Here is a 13,752-nt window from a genome sequence, read left to right as displayed (position 1 = left end):
GACTTCATGCCCGTGAAATAGCTTTGTCCTCCAGGAAGAAAAATATCCTTTTAAAACAGTCAATATTCCCAAAGTCCACTTCTTTCAGCCTGCTATATCATTCAAAACCTAATGCAGAACTGACATGGTTTCCTTGCAATCATTTTAACATAAAAGAGTAAAATTAAAGAGACTTGAAGCTATGAAAGGAATAAAAGCACTGCCATTCACAATAATAGCACTGTTTAAGGCAATCTGAAACCTGAGATTATTCAAAAGATTGGCTTGTTCCAGACTGTTTAAAGTTAAGACTGCACTTGAACTGATAAATTACTCTTTGGGGAACAACATGAAAACAGCATACAGTCAACATAAAAATGTAAACCTAAACATACCTGAATTGGAGTCAAACTTTGTTTCTGATCTAAAATAGAGAGAAAAAGAGAGGGGGGGGATGCTTTAATGATAAAGAACTGTTTATGTCATGAGAAACCCATGACTGAAGTACAAATAGCAAACTTATATATTAATGCACCTCATCTGTAAACACATTTGTTCCTAAACATATTCTCAATGTATTTTTACATTAGAAACCTTGATCAATAATCAGAGAACACACAAAAAACCCACAACCCCTCTCCATAAAGTTAAAAATAGAAATACATTGTGAGAATTACAAACACCATGTCATTTATTCTCTATCATCACATTTGTCAGATTTATTTCTTTGGAAAGCATCGTAACACGGTTTTAATCTATGTGCATGTTAATCTGCCCCCTCAGTAAATAAATGGTTGTTTCCCTTAAGAACAGAGAAGGCTGGAAAACCCAGAGAACAAGAGACTAGTACACACAAAACATACAATTACCATGCCCATTCTATACTACCAATTTTGCCTGTTTATTACATGATATCTTATGTGTTTAGCATACCACAAAAGAACTCAGTAGGCTGTAGATTTAATAATGAGGGGGAGGAGTGGGGAACAGAGGGGAAATTAGCCTTTGTGGGAACATCATGTTTCAGATATAGCTTAATGATAGTTCTAAACTCAGAAGCCTTTGAAGCTCTCAATTCAGCTGTGGGAAAACGCAAGTTGGGTAATTGCTTTCAAGATGCTGCTGAAGTGCTGTCAAGCAGAATTAACCCTATGACTAGTCCTATCCGAAGAAACAGCTATAAGAAGCATTGTCTAGGTCTAACTCTCAAACCAATTAGTGGGCATACTCTAGCCAGAATTATATCACAAATTAACCATCAGCGGTGTGTGTGTATGTGCGTGTTTATACACATATGCGCGTACACACACACCCTGCCACAGCAAGTTAGAAGTGCTGATTGGTAGGAATCTTCCTAAAGCCTGTTATTTCTGGAGCGGTATTTATTAAGGTGGTGATGGAGAATCTATGGCCCTACAGATATTGTTGAACTACAACCCCCAATATCCCTGACCACAAGCCATGCTGGTTGGGGCTGATGGGAGACCCACAACCTGGAGGTGCCACAGATTTCCCACCCCTGCCCTAAAGAATATAGGGAAGTACACCCAAGCCACGTAGGAAATATCAGATTCCTTGAATCCACAAGAAGACATTGGTGCACTTTGGGGAGCTGTACAGGTCTTTTACTAAAGCAACAATTGCAAACTGTTCTGTGTTAAACATAAAAATCCCCCACCCAAAAACAAATTAATGCAAAGCACCATAAATTTATTTTTTTAAACCCATAACTTCACGTTAACTGGAATAAGTCATTAGATGGCGATGGAAAGAGTCAGAAAAGCCAAGGGGGAAAAGGGGCAGTATATATGGAAAATGGTTGCTTTGTTCCACTAAGAAACACTCAATATGTTCAAAGGGTGGGAAAAGAAGCAAAGATTTTTAGCCAAAAATATATTCTAATAGTACTGAACAGTGCACCAGCAGCATGAATCAAAGCATTAATCTCCATTACAAGTGAACACCCTTCCAGTAAAGAGAATATTGCCTGCTCAAGGCCACGAACGGGTGAGTGGGTATACAGAACTCAGTGAGCCTGCTATATGGCCATAAATTTCACACATTACTCTGAGGGTATAAATAGTGTATTTTTTATAATAATAATAAAAAAGAATTCTGACAGCAATCTTACTGCCAACTTTTGTTTCTTTTGGGCACAATCCACAGGACATTTTCCTGTACAAGCCCCGCAGAATTCGTTTTGTAAGCTCTCCCACAAGCAGGGCAATTTTGATTCAAATCAGGCTACATCATTTCCCATTTGTGTATCAGATATTTCCTAAACAAATATGCCTACCTAGTGCTGTCACACTTGCAACATGAGGACTGACAACTTAATAGAGCCATTATAGTATATCGGCAGATGCCATAGGCAGAGTTTATGGGGCTGATCCTACTGTGAAAGCTAGTATATACAGTGGTACCTCAGGTTAAGTACATAATTCGTTCTGGAGGTCTGTTCTTAACCTGAAATTGTTCTTAACCTGAAGCACCACTCTGCTGCCGAGCCACTGGAGCATGATTTCTGTTCTCATCCTGAAGCAAAGTTCTTAACCTGAAGCACTATTTCTGGGTTAGAGGAGTCTGTAACCTGAAGCGTATGTAATCCGAGGTACCACTGTACTTTATACAAAAGAAAGCCGGTAGCTGCCAATGGGGAAAGGTGGTTGGTGGCAAGCACTGGAGCCAACACCTAGCAGCTGAGGGGTCTTTGCCCCCCATAAAATATTTGAGGGGGGCAGGGGACCCCAAAGTTAATGGGCACTGTCATTCAAATGGTGTGCATGCACCACATCATGTGATCGATTATGTGGGGTGGGGCTTACACCCCCCCTTTTTTTTCAGGTTGTCACCCCTGGTGGCAAGCAGCTCCTGTACAGGGGGTAGCATGTGGGCAAGGTGGTAGAGAGCAGACAAAAGGCTGTGTGTGTGTGTGTGTGTGTGTGTGTGTGTGTGTGTTTAAACAATTTATATACTATTCAGCTACAATAGTCTCTCAGCAGTTTGCAAAGGTATAAAAGATAAAAATCAGTTAAAACTATAAACTCAAACATTCCCCTCCCAAATCAGGCAGGGGTATGGCCCACTCTGCATCTCAGGTCCTGCAATTCCCCCATTCCACAAGCTACAAAGCTCAGGCAAAGGGCTCTTTCTGCAAGTTTCTATAAAACAATTCATTAGGAAACAAGGCATTTTTAAAAATTGTAACAGGGACTCATAACACAACTACCTGTACGAAGTTTACAGGGAAAGCTAAGATTATCCCCACTTCAGATGTGGGTAAATTTCCTAAGCAAAATGACTCTCAGTTGCATTTTTGCAAATGTAAAGCTGGATTTTTATGGGCAATAATTGTAAGACTATGCCACATTTCATTATAGAAAAGTGGTGGTGGTGGTCACAATTAAATACCTTGTAGCTTTTCAAGTTGCTGGAACGATCAAATTAAATGAAGAGTGAGATTGAGTTTCACTGGTTCCTTGCTGATAAGGGTAGAATTCTATTTTAAACGTGTACCAAGAAACCTCAGGTCTTTCATCTGCAGAGCAAAATTCATGTGTTCCTTGACCTTACGTGCCACACAGTAATGAAGCAGCATAAATCAGATCTATTAAAGGTGAAGTTTGTTAATCTTAGTGCTGAAGAACCATTCTCCCTTTCCTGGCAAAAATAACTGGTTCACAGGTCATGATGACATAGTTACAGACTACAATGGTGCAAAGAACAAAAAATTAACAGCAACTCTCAGAAACATGGAGTTGAGGGGATGGGAAGGAAGCCAAATTCTGTTACCCATATTTTACAATTTGATGGTTCTTCAAATATAGCAGAGGTTATAATGATGACCCTGACTCTGTGTGGAGAAATGTAATGAATGCTAGACTATGAACTTCCAACATAGGTTTAAATTCTTGTTTATGATGGTAAGGAATAGGCAAACCCTTGAACCGATGCTTTTTATATCATCCTTTAGTCTATGCTCACATAAAGCCCAGTGTTTTTGGTTCCATTATAAAGTATCTGCACTGCTGATTTGCTCTGCGTAAACCTTGATCCAGTATGAATTGAAGGCGAGTCTTACATGCACGGGCTGCAGTTGAGTTTTGATGGAGCCCTTGAGATTCTCCATCAACAAGGAGTTCAGTTGTGCTGCTTCTGTTCAGGGCAGCTTTTCCCAACCTGGAGTCCTCCACACATTGTGGACTACAACTCCCATCAGCCATAGTGAGATCAGTATGAAGTACGAGACCAATACCTTAACATCTACCTCTACAGCACATATATAACACTCAAAAAACCAGAGCCACCATTGTTTTGTAACTATGTTTAATTTACTCACTTGAACAAAGGAGTTCCACAAACAACACATTTGTATATTCCATGAGCTTTGTGATGTGTGTATTCTCCTTCAAAGGCACTAGAACAAAACAGCAACACAGTACTTTAGCAAACAGGTTATTCCATATCAAGTTGTCCAACTTTATAACCTCATGTCATCCAATTTTCTTAATATTAAATATTAAGAAGAAGAAGAAGAGAAGAAGAGTTTGGATTTGATATCCCGCCTTTCACTCCCCTTCAGGAGTCTCAAAGCGGCTAACAATCTCCTTTCCCTTCCTCCCCCACAACAAACACTCTGTGAGGTGAGTGGGGCTGAGAGACTTCACAGAAGTGTGACTGGCCCAAGGTCACCCAGCAGCTGCATGTGGGGGAGCGGAGACGCGAACCCGGTTCCCCAGATTACATGACTACCGCTCTTAACCACTACACCACACTGGCTCTTATTAAAACTAAGTTTAAATCTAAAATTTTAGCTTTTTATCTCATCCCGTTTTTGAGATATGAGGGTTTGAAATTTCAAAAAAATGACATTTTTGGCCTTGTTGGACTACACTGAAACCTTAAAAGCTCAGCCCAGCATTGAGATACGTCAGAACTAAAAACACCAATCTCTTCAGAACTTCATGGACGTTAATATGATATGCCACAAGATGGACTTACTTTAAATTTTAAATTTAAGTTACAATTAAAAAAATGATTAAAGTTTTTTTTTAAAAAAATGTATTGCCTATTTAATATTTCTAAGATCTACCTACAAAATTTCATCTTGGGATCTTAATGGGAACACATTGAAAAAAATATTTTGTACATACATGTTTGCCTTATTGGGTTCTATTTAGGATAAATGGGTCTTCTTGGAGTAAAATATAACAGAAAAAACAAGACTTCAAACTCTAATATCAGTTACTTCAGGCATTTCTTTAGAAAGTTATGCAATTAAAAGGTATCTGAAAAGCTAGTCAGGCTTTTATTTTAAAAATGTGTTCCAAAGTAGAGTGATAGCTTAAAGTTGCTGTCAGGGTTTCTGGGAGAGAGGAGGAGATGACAGAGGAGACGGAGAGCGAGTGGGAGGAGGGGCAGAAGGATGAGGAAGAAGATGACGGAATTCTGAGGGAATCCACGAGTCTGAGCAGCGAGTCAGAGGATTCTCAAAAGGGGGTTACCTTAATCAAGCAAAAGGGAGGAGAAGGGAGAAGCGGAGAGGAGCCCAGTGGAAGACAGACGCAGCAAGAGGCGTCTCAGCCGGAACGGAGTAAAGGGGGTGGAGTCGTCAGCCTCTCGGAGGGAGCAGGATTAGGAGAGAACAGAGAAAGGGGGTTGGAGCAAGGTGTTCAGCCGGAAAGGGTGGAGAGCAGAACAAGGGGTGGTGTAGCGGTCGAAAGAAAGGTCAGCAGCAACGTACGCGCGCCAAGTTCAAACGTAGAGGCGCGCGGAAGTGGAGAGAGCTCAGGGGAGGAGCCCGGCCCTAAAGCCAGAAGGAGGGGGGAAGAGGCGGCAGAGGATTCAGCCTCAGGCGAGTCACGGAGAGAGGGAACCCAGGGGGGCAGGAAGACCCTGCGGAAAAGAAAGGAGAGGAAGAGGTGGTCTAGAGCCAGGCTATTAAGTTGGTGTGGAAGAGGGGAGGAGTCAGAGGGGACTTCAGCGGTCTAACGTGACAGACGTACGGCCACGATGCTGAACTGTACGAGAAGCAGAAATCTTCAATAAACTTTTCCTGTAAATAAACTGCAACGGAGTGAGGTCTCTTGTGAGCTGGGACCCGTCCTGGGTGGCCGTGACAGTAAGTCCCCTCTCAGAAAGCAAAAATTTTTTTTTGCGAAGCTCACGAACGGGAGCAGCCATGAGCGCTGAGGAGCAGCTGGTTGCACTGCGGAATCAGGTTACCGCTCTCACATCGGCAGTCATTGCTTCGCAGAAGAAGAATGACGACTTGGAGAAGACGTGCCAGGATTTGCAGGCAAGGTGGGAACACGCGGACAGGGCGGGGGCCCCAGGTTCCAGAGCGGAGGGCATTGCGCTTGGACGGAGGGGGGGTGCCCTGGTTCCGCATTTTAATGGCAACTTGCAAGACTATCCCAATTTCAGAGCAGACGTCGTATATGCACTGCATTTACTCCGTCACGATTTTAAAGATGAGGAGGAGAAAGTGGGGTTCATTGTTTCGCACCTGCATGGGGAGGCCAGGGCTTGGCTACGCAATCTGTGGCGCGAAGATGGACCGGCCCGTCGCAATTCAACTGCGTTCATCAAAGCGATGGATTCTTGTTTTCAATCCTCTGTGGATGTGGACATTGCGCGCCGTCAAATGCACGGGCTGAGGCAGGGGAAAGCGACTGTGCGCCAATACCACTCTAAATTTTTTGCATTGCTCACCGCCTTAGATTGGCCAAAGGACAGTAAGCCGGTCAGAGATCTTTTTTGGGAGGGATTGAGCCCCCCCATCAAGGATGAGATCGCTAGGGGGGACAGACCCCAGACCCTAGAAGACGTGGTGCAACGGGCTTTAGCTATTGGAATTCGACATGAGGGACGTCCGTGGCACGAGGAGGACGGGCCCCAAGCGCGTGCGCAAGCGAGGACTCTCCCTTTTGTGCACAGGGATTTCAGCCGTGCGCACCCCTCGCCAATGGGGAAGGACAGCGAGGAGCCAATGGAGATTGGTGGTGCTAGGGCTCAGAAGCCATCCCAGAGCCCTGTCCCTGGTGCAGCCAAAGCGAAGCCTCCTAGAGGAACCAGGAAGTGTTACATCTGTGACAGTGCGCACCATATGGCGAAAGAGTGCCCCCAGAGGCTCCAGAAGCACACTGCAGCACTGGCAACTGTAACAGCAGAGGTGCAACCAGGGGAGCAGCTTCAGGGAAACGACAGTGCCTGGCTGGAAGCAGAGCTACTGGGGCTCAGCCAGGCGGATCTGTAGACAAGCCCCCAGCATCACTGCAGAGCGTGGACCCTTTGCCTCCCAGACCGGCAGTTCTGCTCACAGCAACACTCCAGTTGCCTGATGGGAGACTCCTCGAGGTTCCAATAACGATCGATTCGGGAAGCAACGCCGACTTCGTGGGACTGCAGTTCGTTAAGCAGCACAACATGGCGCTCCTGCCTGCAACGACGCCTCTAAACGTGGTCACGGTAGACGGCAGGAAGTTGCTGGGGGGGCAAGTGGTGCAGCAAACCCCTCCCATGATGATGCAGATTGGCAACCATCGAGAACTTATTAGTTTCAATGTCACCCACTTATCGGACACACCCGTCGTGTTAGGCATGAGTTGGCTGGAGAGGCACAGTCCCGCGGTTGCGTGGTACCAGCGGCAGATCACCTTTTGTTCATCGTATTGTGCTCAGCATTGCTTTCAGACCGATCAGGGAGGAGAAGCCGAGCAGCAGTTGCATCTGGGTATGGTGCAAACAGTGCCTCACAAGTACCAGGACTTCTTGGAGGTTTTCTGTGAGAAGGAAGCTGACAAGTTGCCGCCTCACAGACCTTACGACTGCGCGATTGATTTAGTGCCAGGGGCGCAACTGCCTGCTGCCAAGCTGTACTCCATGTCGGAAGACGAGATGCAAGAGCTTCGGGAGTTCATAGACCATAACCTCAAGCGAGGTTTCATCCAGGAATCTAAAGCAGCGGGTGGCAGCCCTGTGTTCTTTGTGAAGAAGAAAAACACGCCCCAAAAAAGGCTTATAGTGGATTACAGGTTCATAAACAGCTTGACTAAGCCCAAAGCTTTCCCCATGCCCAAGATTGACGACCTTTTAGCGACCGTCAGGAGGGGCAAGATTTTCACCAAGCTGGACCTACGTGGAGCTTACAATCTCATCCGCATCCGGAAAGGAGATGAGTGGAAGACCGCCATGTTCACCCCTCTGGGCACATACGAATACAGAGTCATGCCTTTCGGTCTCCAAAATGGCAGCCACGTTTTTCAAGCATTTATGCACCACGTGCTAGCAGGTCTCCTCTACAAAAAGTGTGTCTGCTTTCTCGACGATATCCTGATTTTCTCGGAATCGCCGGAGGATCACGATAAGGACGTGAGGGAGGTCCTGCAGAGGCTGAAGGACCACAGGCTGTACGCCAAGTTGGAAAAATGCCAGTTTGATGTCAGAGAGGTTGATTTCCTTGGCTACAAGTTGTCCGACGAGGGACTGGCCATGGACAGGGCTAAGGTTCAAGCGCTGTTGGACTGGAAAAGCCCTCGAAATCGGAAAGAGGTCCAGAGGTTCATCGGCTTTGCCAATTTTTACCGCAAGTTTATTAAAGGTTTTGCGAACGCGACGGCGGCTATCACTGACACCCTCAGTTCCAAGAAGAAGAAGTTCGTCTGGACCGAACAAGCGGAGCGGTCCTTCCGGACGCTTAAAGGTCTTTTCGCCTCCGAAGAGCAGCTGCTCCACGTGAATCCCGGCAGACCCATGCGGGTAGAGACCGATGCGTCAGACAGAGCGGTTGGGGCCGTTCTTTTGCAAGAGGATTCACAAGGCAACTGGAGACCGGGTGCGTTCTACTCCCGGAAGCTCAGCAAGACGGAGCGCAATTATACCATATGGGACAGGGAGTTGTTGGCCATTCATGCAGCTTTCAAAGCGTGGCGACACTTCTTAATAGGAGCCAAGCACACGGTGCAAGTCCGCACGGATCACAAGAACTTAGAGTATTGGCGGACGGCTAAGTTACAGACCCAGCGACACATGCGCTGGGCGGAGTTCTTTGCGGATTTCGACTTCAAAATAGAATACATCCCAGGAGACTCCAATGTTATTGCAGACGCGCTGTCCCGAAAGCCGCAATACTTGGAGGAAGCAGCTCCAATCGCAGCAAAGCACATTTTCGCACCGCAGGCGTGGACGTGCGCTACCATCGCAGTCGACCTGGACGCGGTGCGACGCGCGTTGCAAAGGGATCAGTTTGCACAGTCCAAGATGGAGGAGCTACGCGGAGGGTCGCGAGACAACGATGAATTCCAATTGCAAGATGGACTTTTGACTCGTAAGGGTGCCCTTTACGTGCCCACCGACGATCTTCGAGCCAAGGTTCTGCAACAATTGCATGACGCCCCTAGTGCAGGCCATTTCGGCAAAGAGAAGACGATGGAGTTGGTGGCTAGAGACTTTTGGTGGCCCCAGATGAGAGGAGAGGTGGCGGACTACGTCGCCAGGTGTGATATCTGCCAGAGGTCCAAACCAGTGCACCAGAAGCAGGCGGGATTGCTAGAACCGCTGGAGACACCGCAGCAACCGTGGGAGAGGGTAGCGTTGGACTTTGTTACGGACCTGCCCAGCTCCAGAGGTAAGACGGCGGTGTTAGTGGTGGTGGACTTGTTCACCAAGATGGCGCATTTCATCCCTTGTGCCAAGGTGGCGACGGCAGAACAGACCGCAAAGCTCTTCATCGATCACGTCTTCAGAGTGCATGGACTTCCACAGTCCGTCTTGTCCGACAGGGGGCGCCAGTTTGTTTCCACTTTCTGGCGAAAGCTTCTGGGCATCTTGCACGTCAAAATCAACCTGACATCGGCGAGACATCCACAAACCAACGGTCAAGCGGAGAGGGTCAACGCGATCATGCAGCAGTACCTGCGGTGCTACGCCAACCAGCGACCTGCGGCGTGGGTGGACTATCTACCGATGGCTGAATTCGCCTACAACAACACGAAACACGCATCCACCGGGGTGACGCCTTTCTTTGCGAACAATGGCCGTCATCCCAGAACCTTCCCGAGATTTGCGGCACCAGGAGGGGGGGGGCCTCAAGATGCCGACCAGTTTGCAGCGGAGTTGCAAGAGGTGCACGAGGAGCTGCGGAGACATTTGGAGCTGGCAAAACAGGCGTATAAGGTGCAGGCCGATAAGCACAGGAGGGCGGGAGAGGACATCCAGATTGGGGACTGGGTGTGGTTAGCAGCCCACGCGATGCCGGCCAGGTCATTGGCCAAGAAGAAGTTAGGACACAGGCAGCTAGGGCCATATCAAGTTGAGGCTAAGATCAATCCGGTGGCTTTTCGCCTAGCCCTTCCGGAGGGTTCCAGGGTGCACCCGGTCTTTCATAGGTCGGTGCTCACTCCCTACAAAACCCCACACAGGTTTCAAGAGTCAGGAGCACTCCCAGAGCCACGTAGAAGGGCGCCTGAGGGGGGGGAATCGCCAAGACCAGAACCTCTTAACGAGGTCACAGAGATACTGGACTCGAGATGGGGGGAGGAGGGAGTTGAATATTTTCTAGCCAGGGAAGGCACTCCGGCCTCTGCCAATAGCTGGGTGCCGGGTTACGCGTTGGACGAACCCCTGTTGAAGGAGGAGTTCCATGCACTTTTTCCGCACAAGCCCATGCCCGAGGAGTATTTTGATGATTGGCTTTTCACGCCCACTTTGTCAGACAGCACGTTCGAGGGTTTCTCCTCACCCGAGGGCCATACGCCCGAAACAAGCCCGACCAGGGATCCGAGACTGGGGGGGGAGGAGACAGGCCCTTGTTGGTGGGTGGATCAGCCAAGGGAGGCATGGAGTCAGAGATGGATGGTAGGTCCTTGGCAGGCAGCGCCAGGAGAAGCAGTGATGGAGGAAGAGACTGTGAGGTCTGTGGGTGGGGAACCCGAGTTCGAACACACATATACGGAGATGACAGAGGAGAACGTTGAAGTGGACAACTTGTATCCTGAACCGACCCCGGAAGAACCACGTTTTCCTCAACCTGCACCCGGCGAGCGGGAGGGGGGAAGGGGGGGCTTCGAGGGGGGGATGGATGTCAGGGTTTCTGGGAGAGAGGAGGAGATGACAGAGGAGACGGAGAGCGAGTGGGAGGAGGGGCAGAAGGATGAGGAAGAAGATGACGGAATTCTGAGGGAATCCACGAGTCTGAGCAGCGAGTCAGAGGATTCTCAAAAGGGGGTTACCTTAATCAAGCAAAAGGGAGGAGAAGGGAGAAGCGGAGAGGAGCCCAGTGGAAGACAGACGCAGCAAGAGGCGTCTCAGCCGGAACGGAGTAAAGGGGGTGGAGTCGTCAGCCTCTCGGAGGGAGCAGGATTAGGAGAGAACAGAGAAAGGGGGTTGGAGCAAGGTGTTCAGCCGGAAAGGGTGGAGAGCAGAACAAGGGGTGGTGTAGCGGTCGAAAGAAAGGTCAGCAGCAACGTACGCGCGCCAAGTTCAAACGTAGAGGCGCGCGGAAGTGGAGAGAGCTCAGGGGAGGAGCCCGGCCCTAAAGCCAGAAGGAGGGGGGAAGAGGCGGCAGAGGATTCAGCCTCAGGCGAGTCACGGAGAGAGGGAACCCAGGGGGGCAGGAAGACCCTGCGGAAAAGAAAGGAGAGGAAGAGGTGGTCTAGAGCCAGGCTATTAAGTTGGTGTGGAAGAGGGGAGGAGTCAGAGGGGACTTCAGCGGTCTAACGTGACAGACGTACGGCCACGATGCTGAACTGTACGAGAAGCAGAAATCTTCAATAAACTTTTCCTGTAAATAAACTGCAACGGAGTGAGGTCTCTTGTGAGCTGGGGCCCGTCCTGGGTGGCCGTGACAGTTGCATTATAGAATTAACACTTTGAAAGAATTTTTGCTAGAACTTCATTTCATTAACATTACAACAAAATGCATATCAAACAAAATTATGACACCCAGACAGGGAACTCTCATTGCGTTGACACTGAAATTGTTATGTTCAACTCTTATACCATATTGGCCTGAATATAAGCCGCACCCACAAATAAGCCACACCTTTAAAATTCAAGGGCGGGGGAGAAAAAAAGACAATACCTGAATATAAGCCGCTCCCTTAAAATTACGCCTGCACTCACACCTGTTCCATTTTACCAGATGTCTGTTTCAGCAGCAATACAATAAAAGCCAATTTTTGTAAGGTTGCGAATTTAAGCCGCACTTTAACTTTTCACAGTCGGGATTTGGGGAGAAAGTGCGGGTTATATTCAGGCCAATACGGTATATTCCAATATAAATGGTACTTCATGGTTTGTGAATTATTGTTCTTTCTTCAGAAACAAAAAAGGTGCATATTAAAATCTGAACAGCAACATAAATGTGTCCTGTTTATGAAAAGAAACTATTGTTCAGATGTCAAAGTACAGAATTGCTTACAAGTAGCTAGACGTTTTCGATCAAGCCCTTTTCTCTTTTTTTTGCACCTGAATCATTATGGTAATTTTAAAATAAATCTGAATACTAAACATCTTAACAACATTTCCATATCATAGTCTTGATCTTTTGCATTAAACTATGCAGTAGTGCAAGATCTTTGTGGGAGATTGAGCAGGACTACCAAGAGAATCAAACAGAAAAGGAGGAGAAGAAAACTGGCCCATGATTTCAAGCTGTGTGAGCTCTATATTTTTATTTGAAAAGGAATATTACTGCTTTAAGGGAATATTTTTCTAAGTTAACAATCTTAAAGGCTAGGAGGTCATTCAACTAATACAATTCAGCTGTGCTATTCCAACAAAAAGTCTATGTGCTCCGCAGCTTGTTTTTATTATCTTTTCACCCTTTTTATGGGGGTCCAATATATTTTTTTATAAACAGGATTTTTAAAAATGACCTAAACCCTGGTTGTTTGTGCACACTAAATCATTTTTGCTAATCTTCTACACAACAGTAAACGACTTGCCTGGAAGGCCTACTGAGCTGGGGGAAAGCACAACCACCATGTTTGTTGTGGGGGCACAGACAACCTTGTGCCAGTGATCCCCATTCAGAAAGTCTAGTAAAAAGGCGACTCCGACAGGAAGACTGTTGCCAATTAAACAGGACCCCACATGTGGCAAAGGAGGTTTTTTGGAAATGGGAATAGAATGAAAGATTGCATTTAACACCGGTCCTGAAAGACCTACATTGGCTCCCGGTACGTTTCTGAGCGCAATTCAAAGTGTTGGTGCTGACCTTTAAAGCCCTAAACGGCCTCAGCCCAGTATACCTGAAGGAGCGTCTCCACCCCCATCATTCAGGCCGGACACTGAGGTCCAGTTCCAAGGGCCTTCTGGCGGTTCCCTCACTGCGAGAAGTGAGGTTACAGGGAACCAGGCAGAGGGCCTTCTCGGTAGTGGCGCCCGCCCTGTGGAACGGCCTCCCACCAGATGTCAAGGAAATAAACAACTATCTGACTTTTAGAAGACATCTGAAGGCAGCCCTGTTTAGGGAAGTTTTTAATGTTTGATCTTTTATCGTGTTTTTAGTATTCTGTTGGGAGCAACCCAGAGTGGCTGGGGAAACCCAGCCAGATGGATGGGGTATAAATAAATTATTATTATTACTACTACTACTACTACTATTGCTATTGGAACGGAAGCAGGCCTGACTTTAAACTCCATGGACAGAAGAGACAGAGAATCATAGAATTGCAGAGTTGAAAGGGACCCCAAGGATCATCTAGTCCAACCCTGCAGGAATATGCAACTGTGCCGAATGGGGATCGAACCTGCAGACAGCAAAATAGT

At 47.2% G+C, this 13,752-nt stretch overlaps 1 protein-coding gene across 4 annotated transcripts in view; it reads right to left on the bottom strand.

Moving 5' to 3' along the window:
• MSRB3 (methionine sulfoxide reductase B3) overlaps positions 1-13,752 on the bottom strand; it is a 64,810-nt gene that overhangs the window by 27,650 nt on the left and 23,408 nt on the right. For all 4 annotated transcript variants that reach the window (XM_081928120.1, XM_081928121.1, XM_081928118.1 and 1 more), the window contains 2 exons: positions 4,319-4,396; positions 375-403 (listed from right to left, as the gene is read on the bottom strand). In XM_081928120.1, coding sequence (XP_081784246.1) covers positions 375-403; positions 4,319-4,396 — 107 coding nt within the window. The remainder of the gene's footprint in view (positions 1-374; positions 404-4,318; positions 4,397-13,752) is intronic.

Source organism: Podarcis melisellensis (assembly GCF_964234715.1).
Source record: "Podarcis melisellensis genome assembly, chromosome: 10".
Taxonomy (NCBI): domain Eukaryota; kingdom Metazoa; phylum Chordata; class Lepidosauria; order Squamata; family Lacertidae; genus Podarcis; species Podarcis melisellensis.
This window is presented reverse-complemented; position numbering and strand designations above follow the sequence as displayed.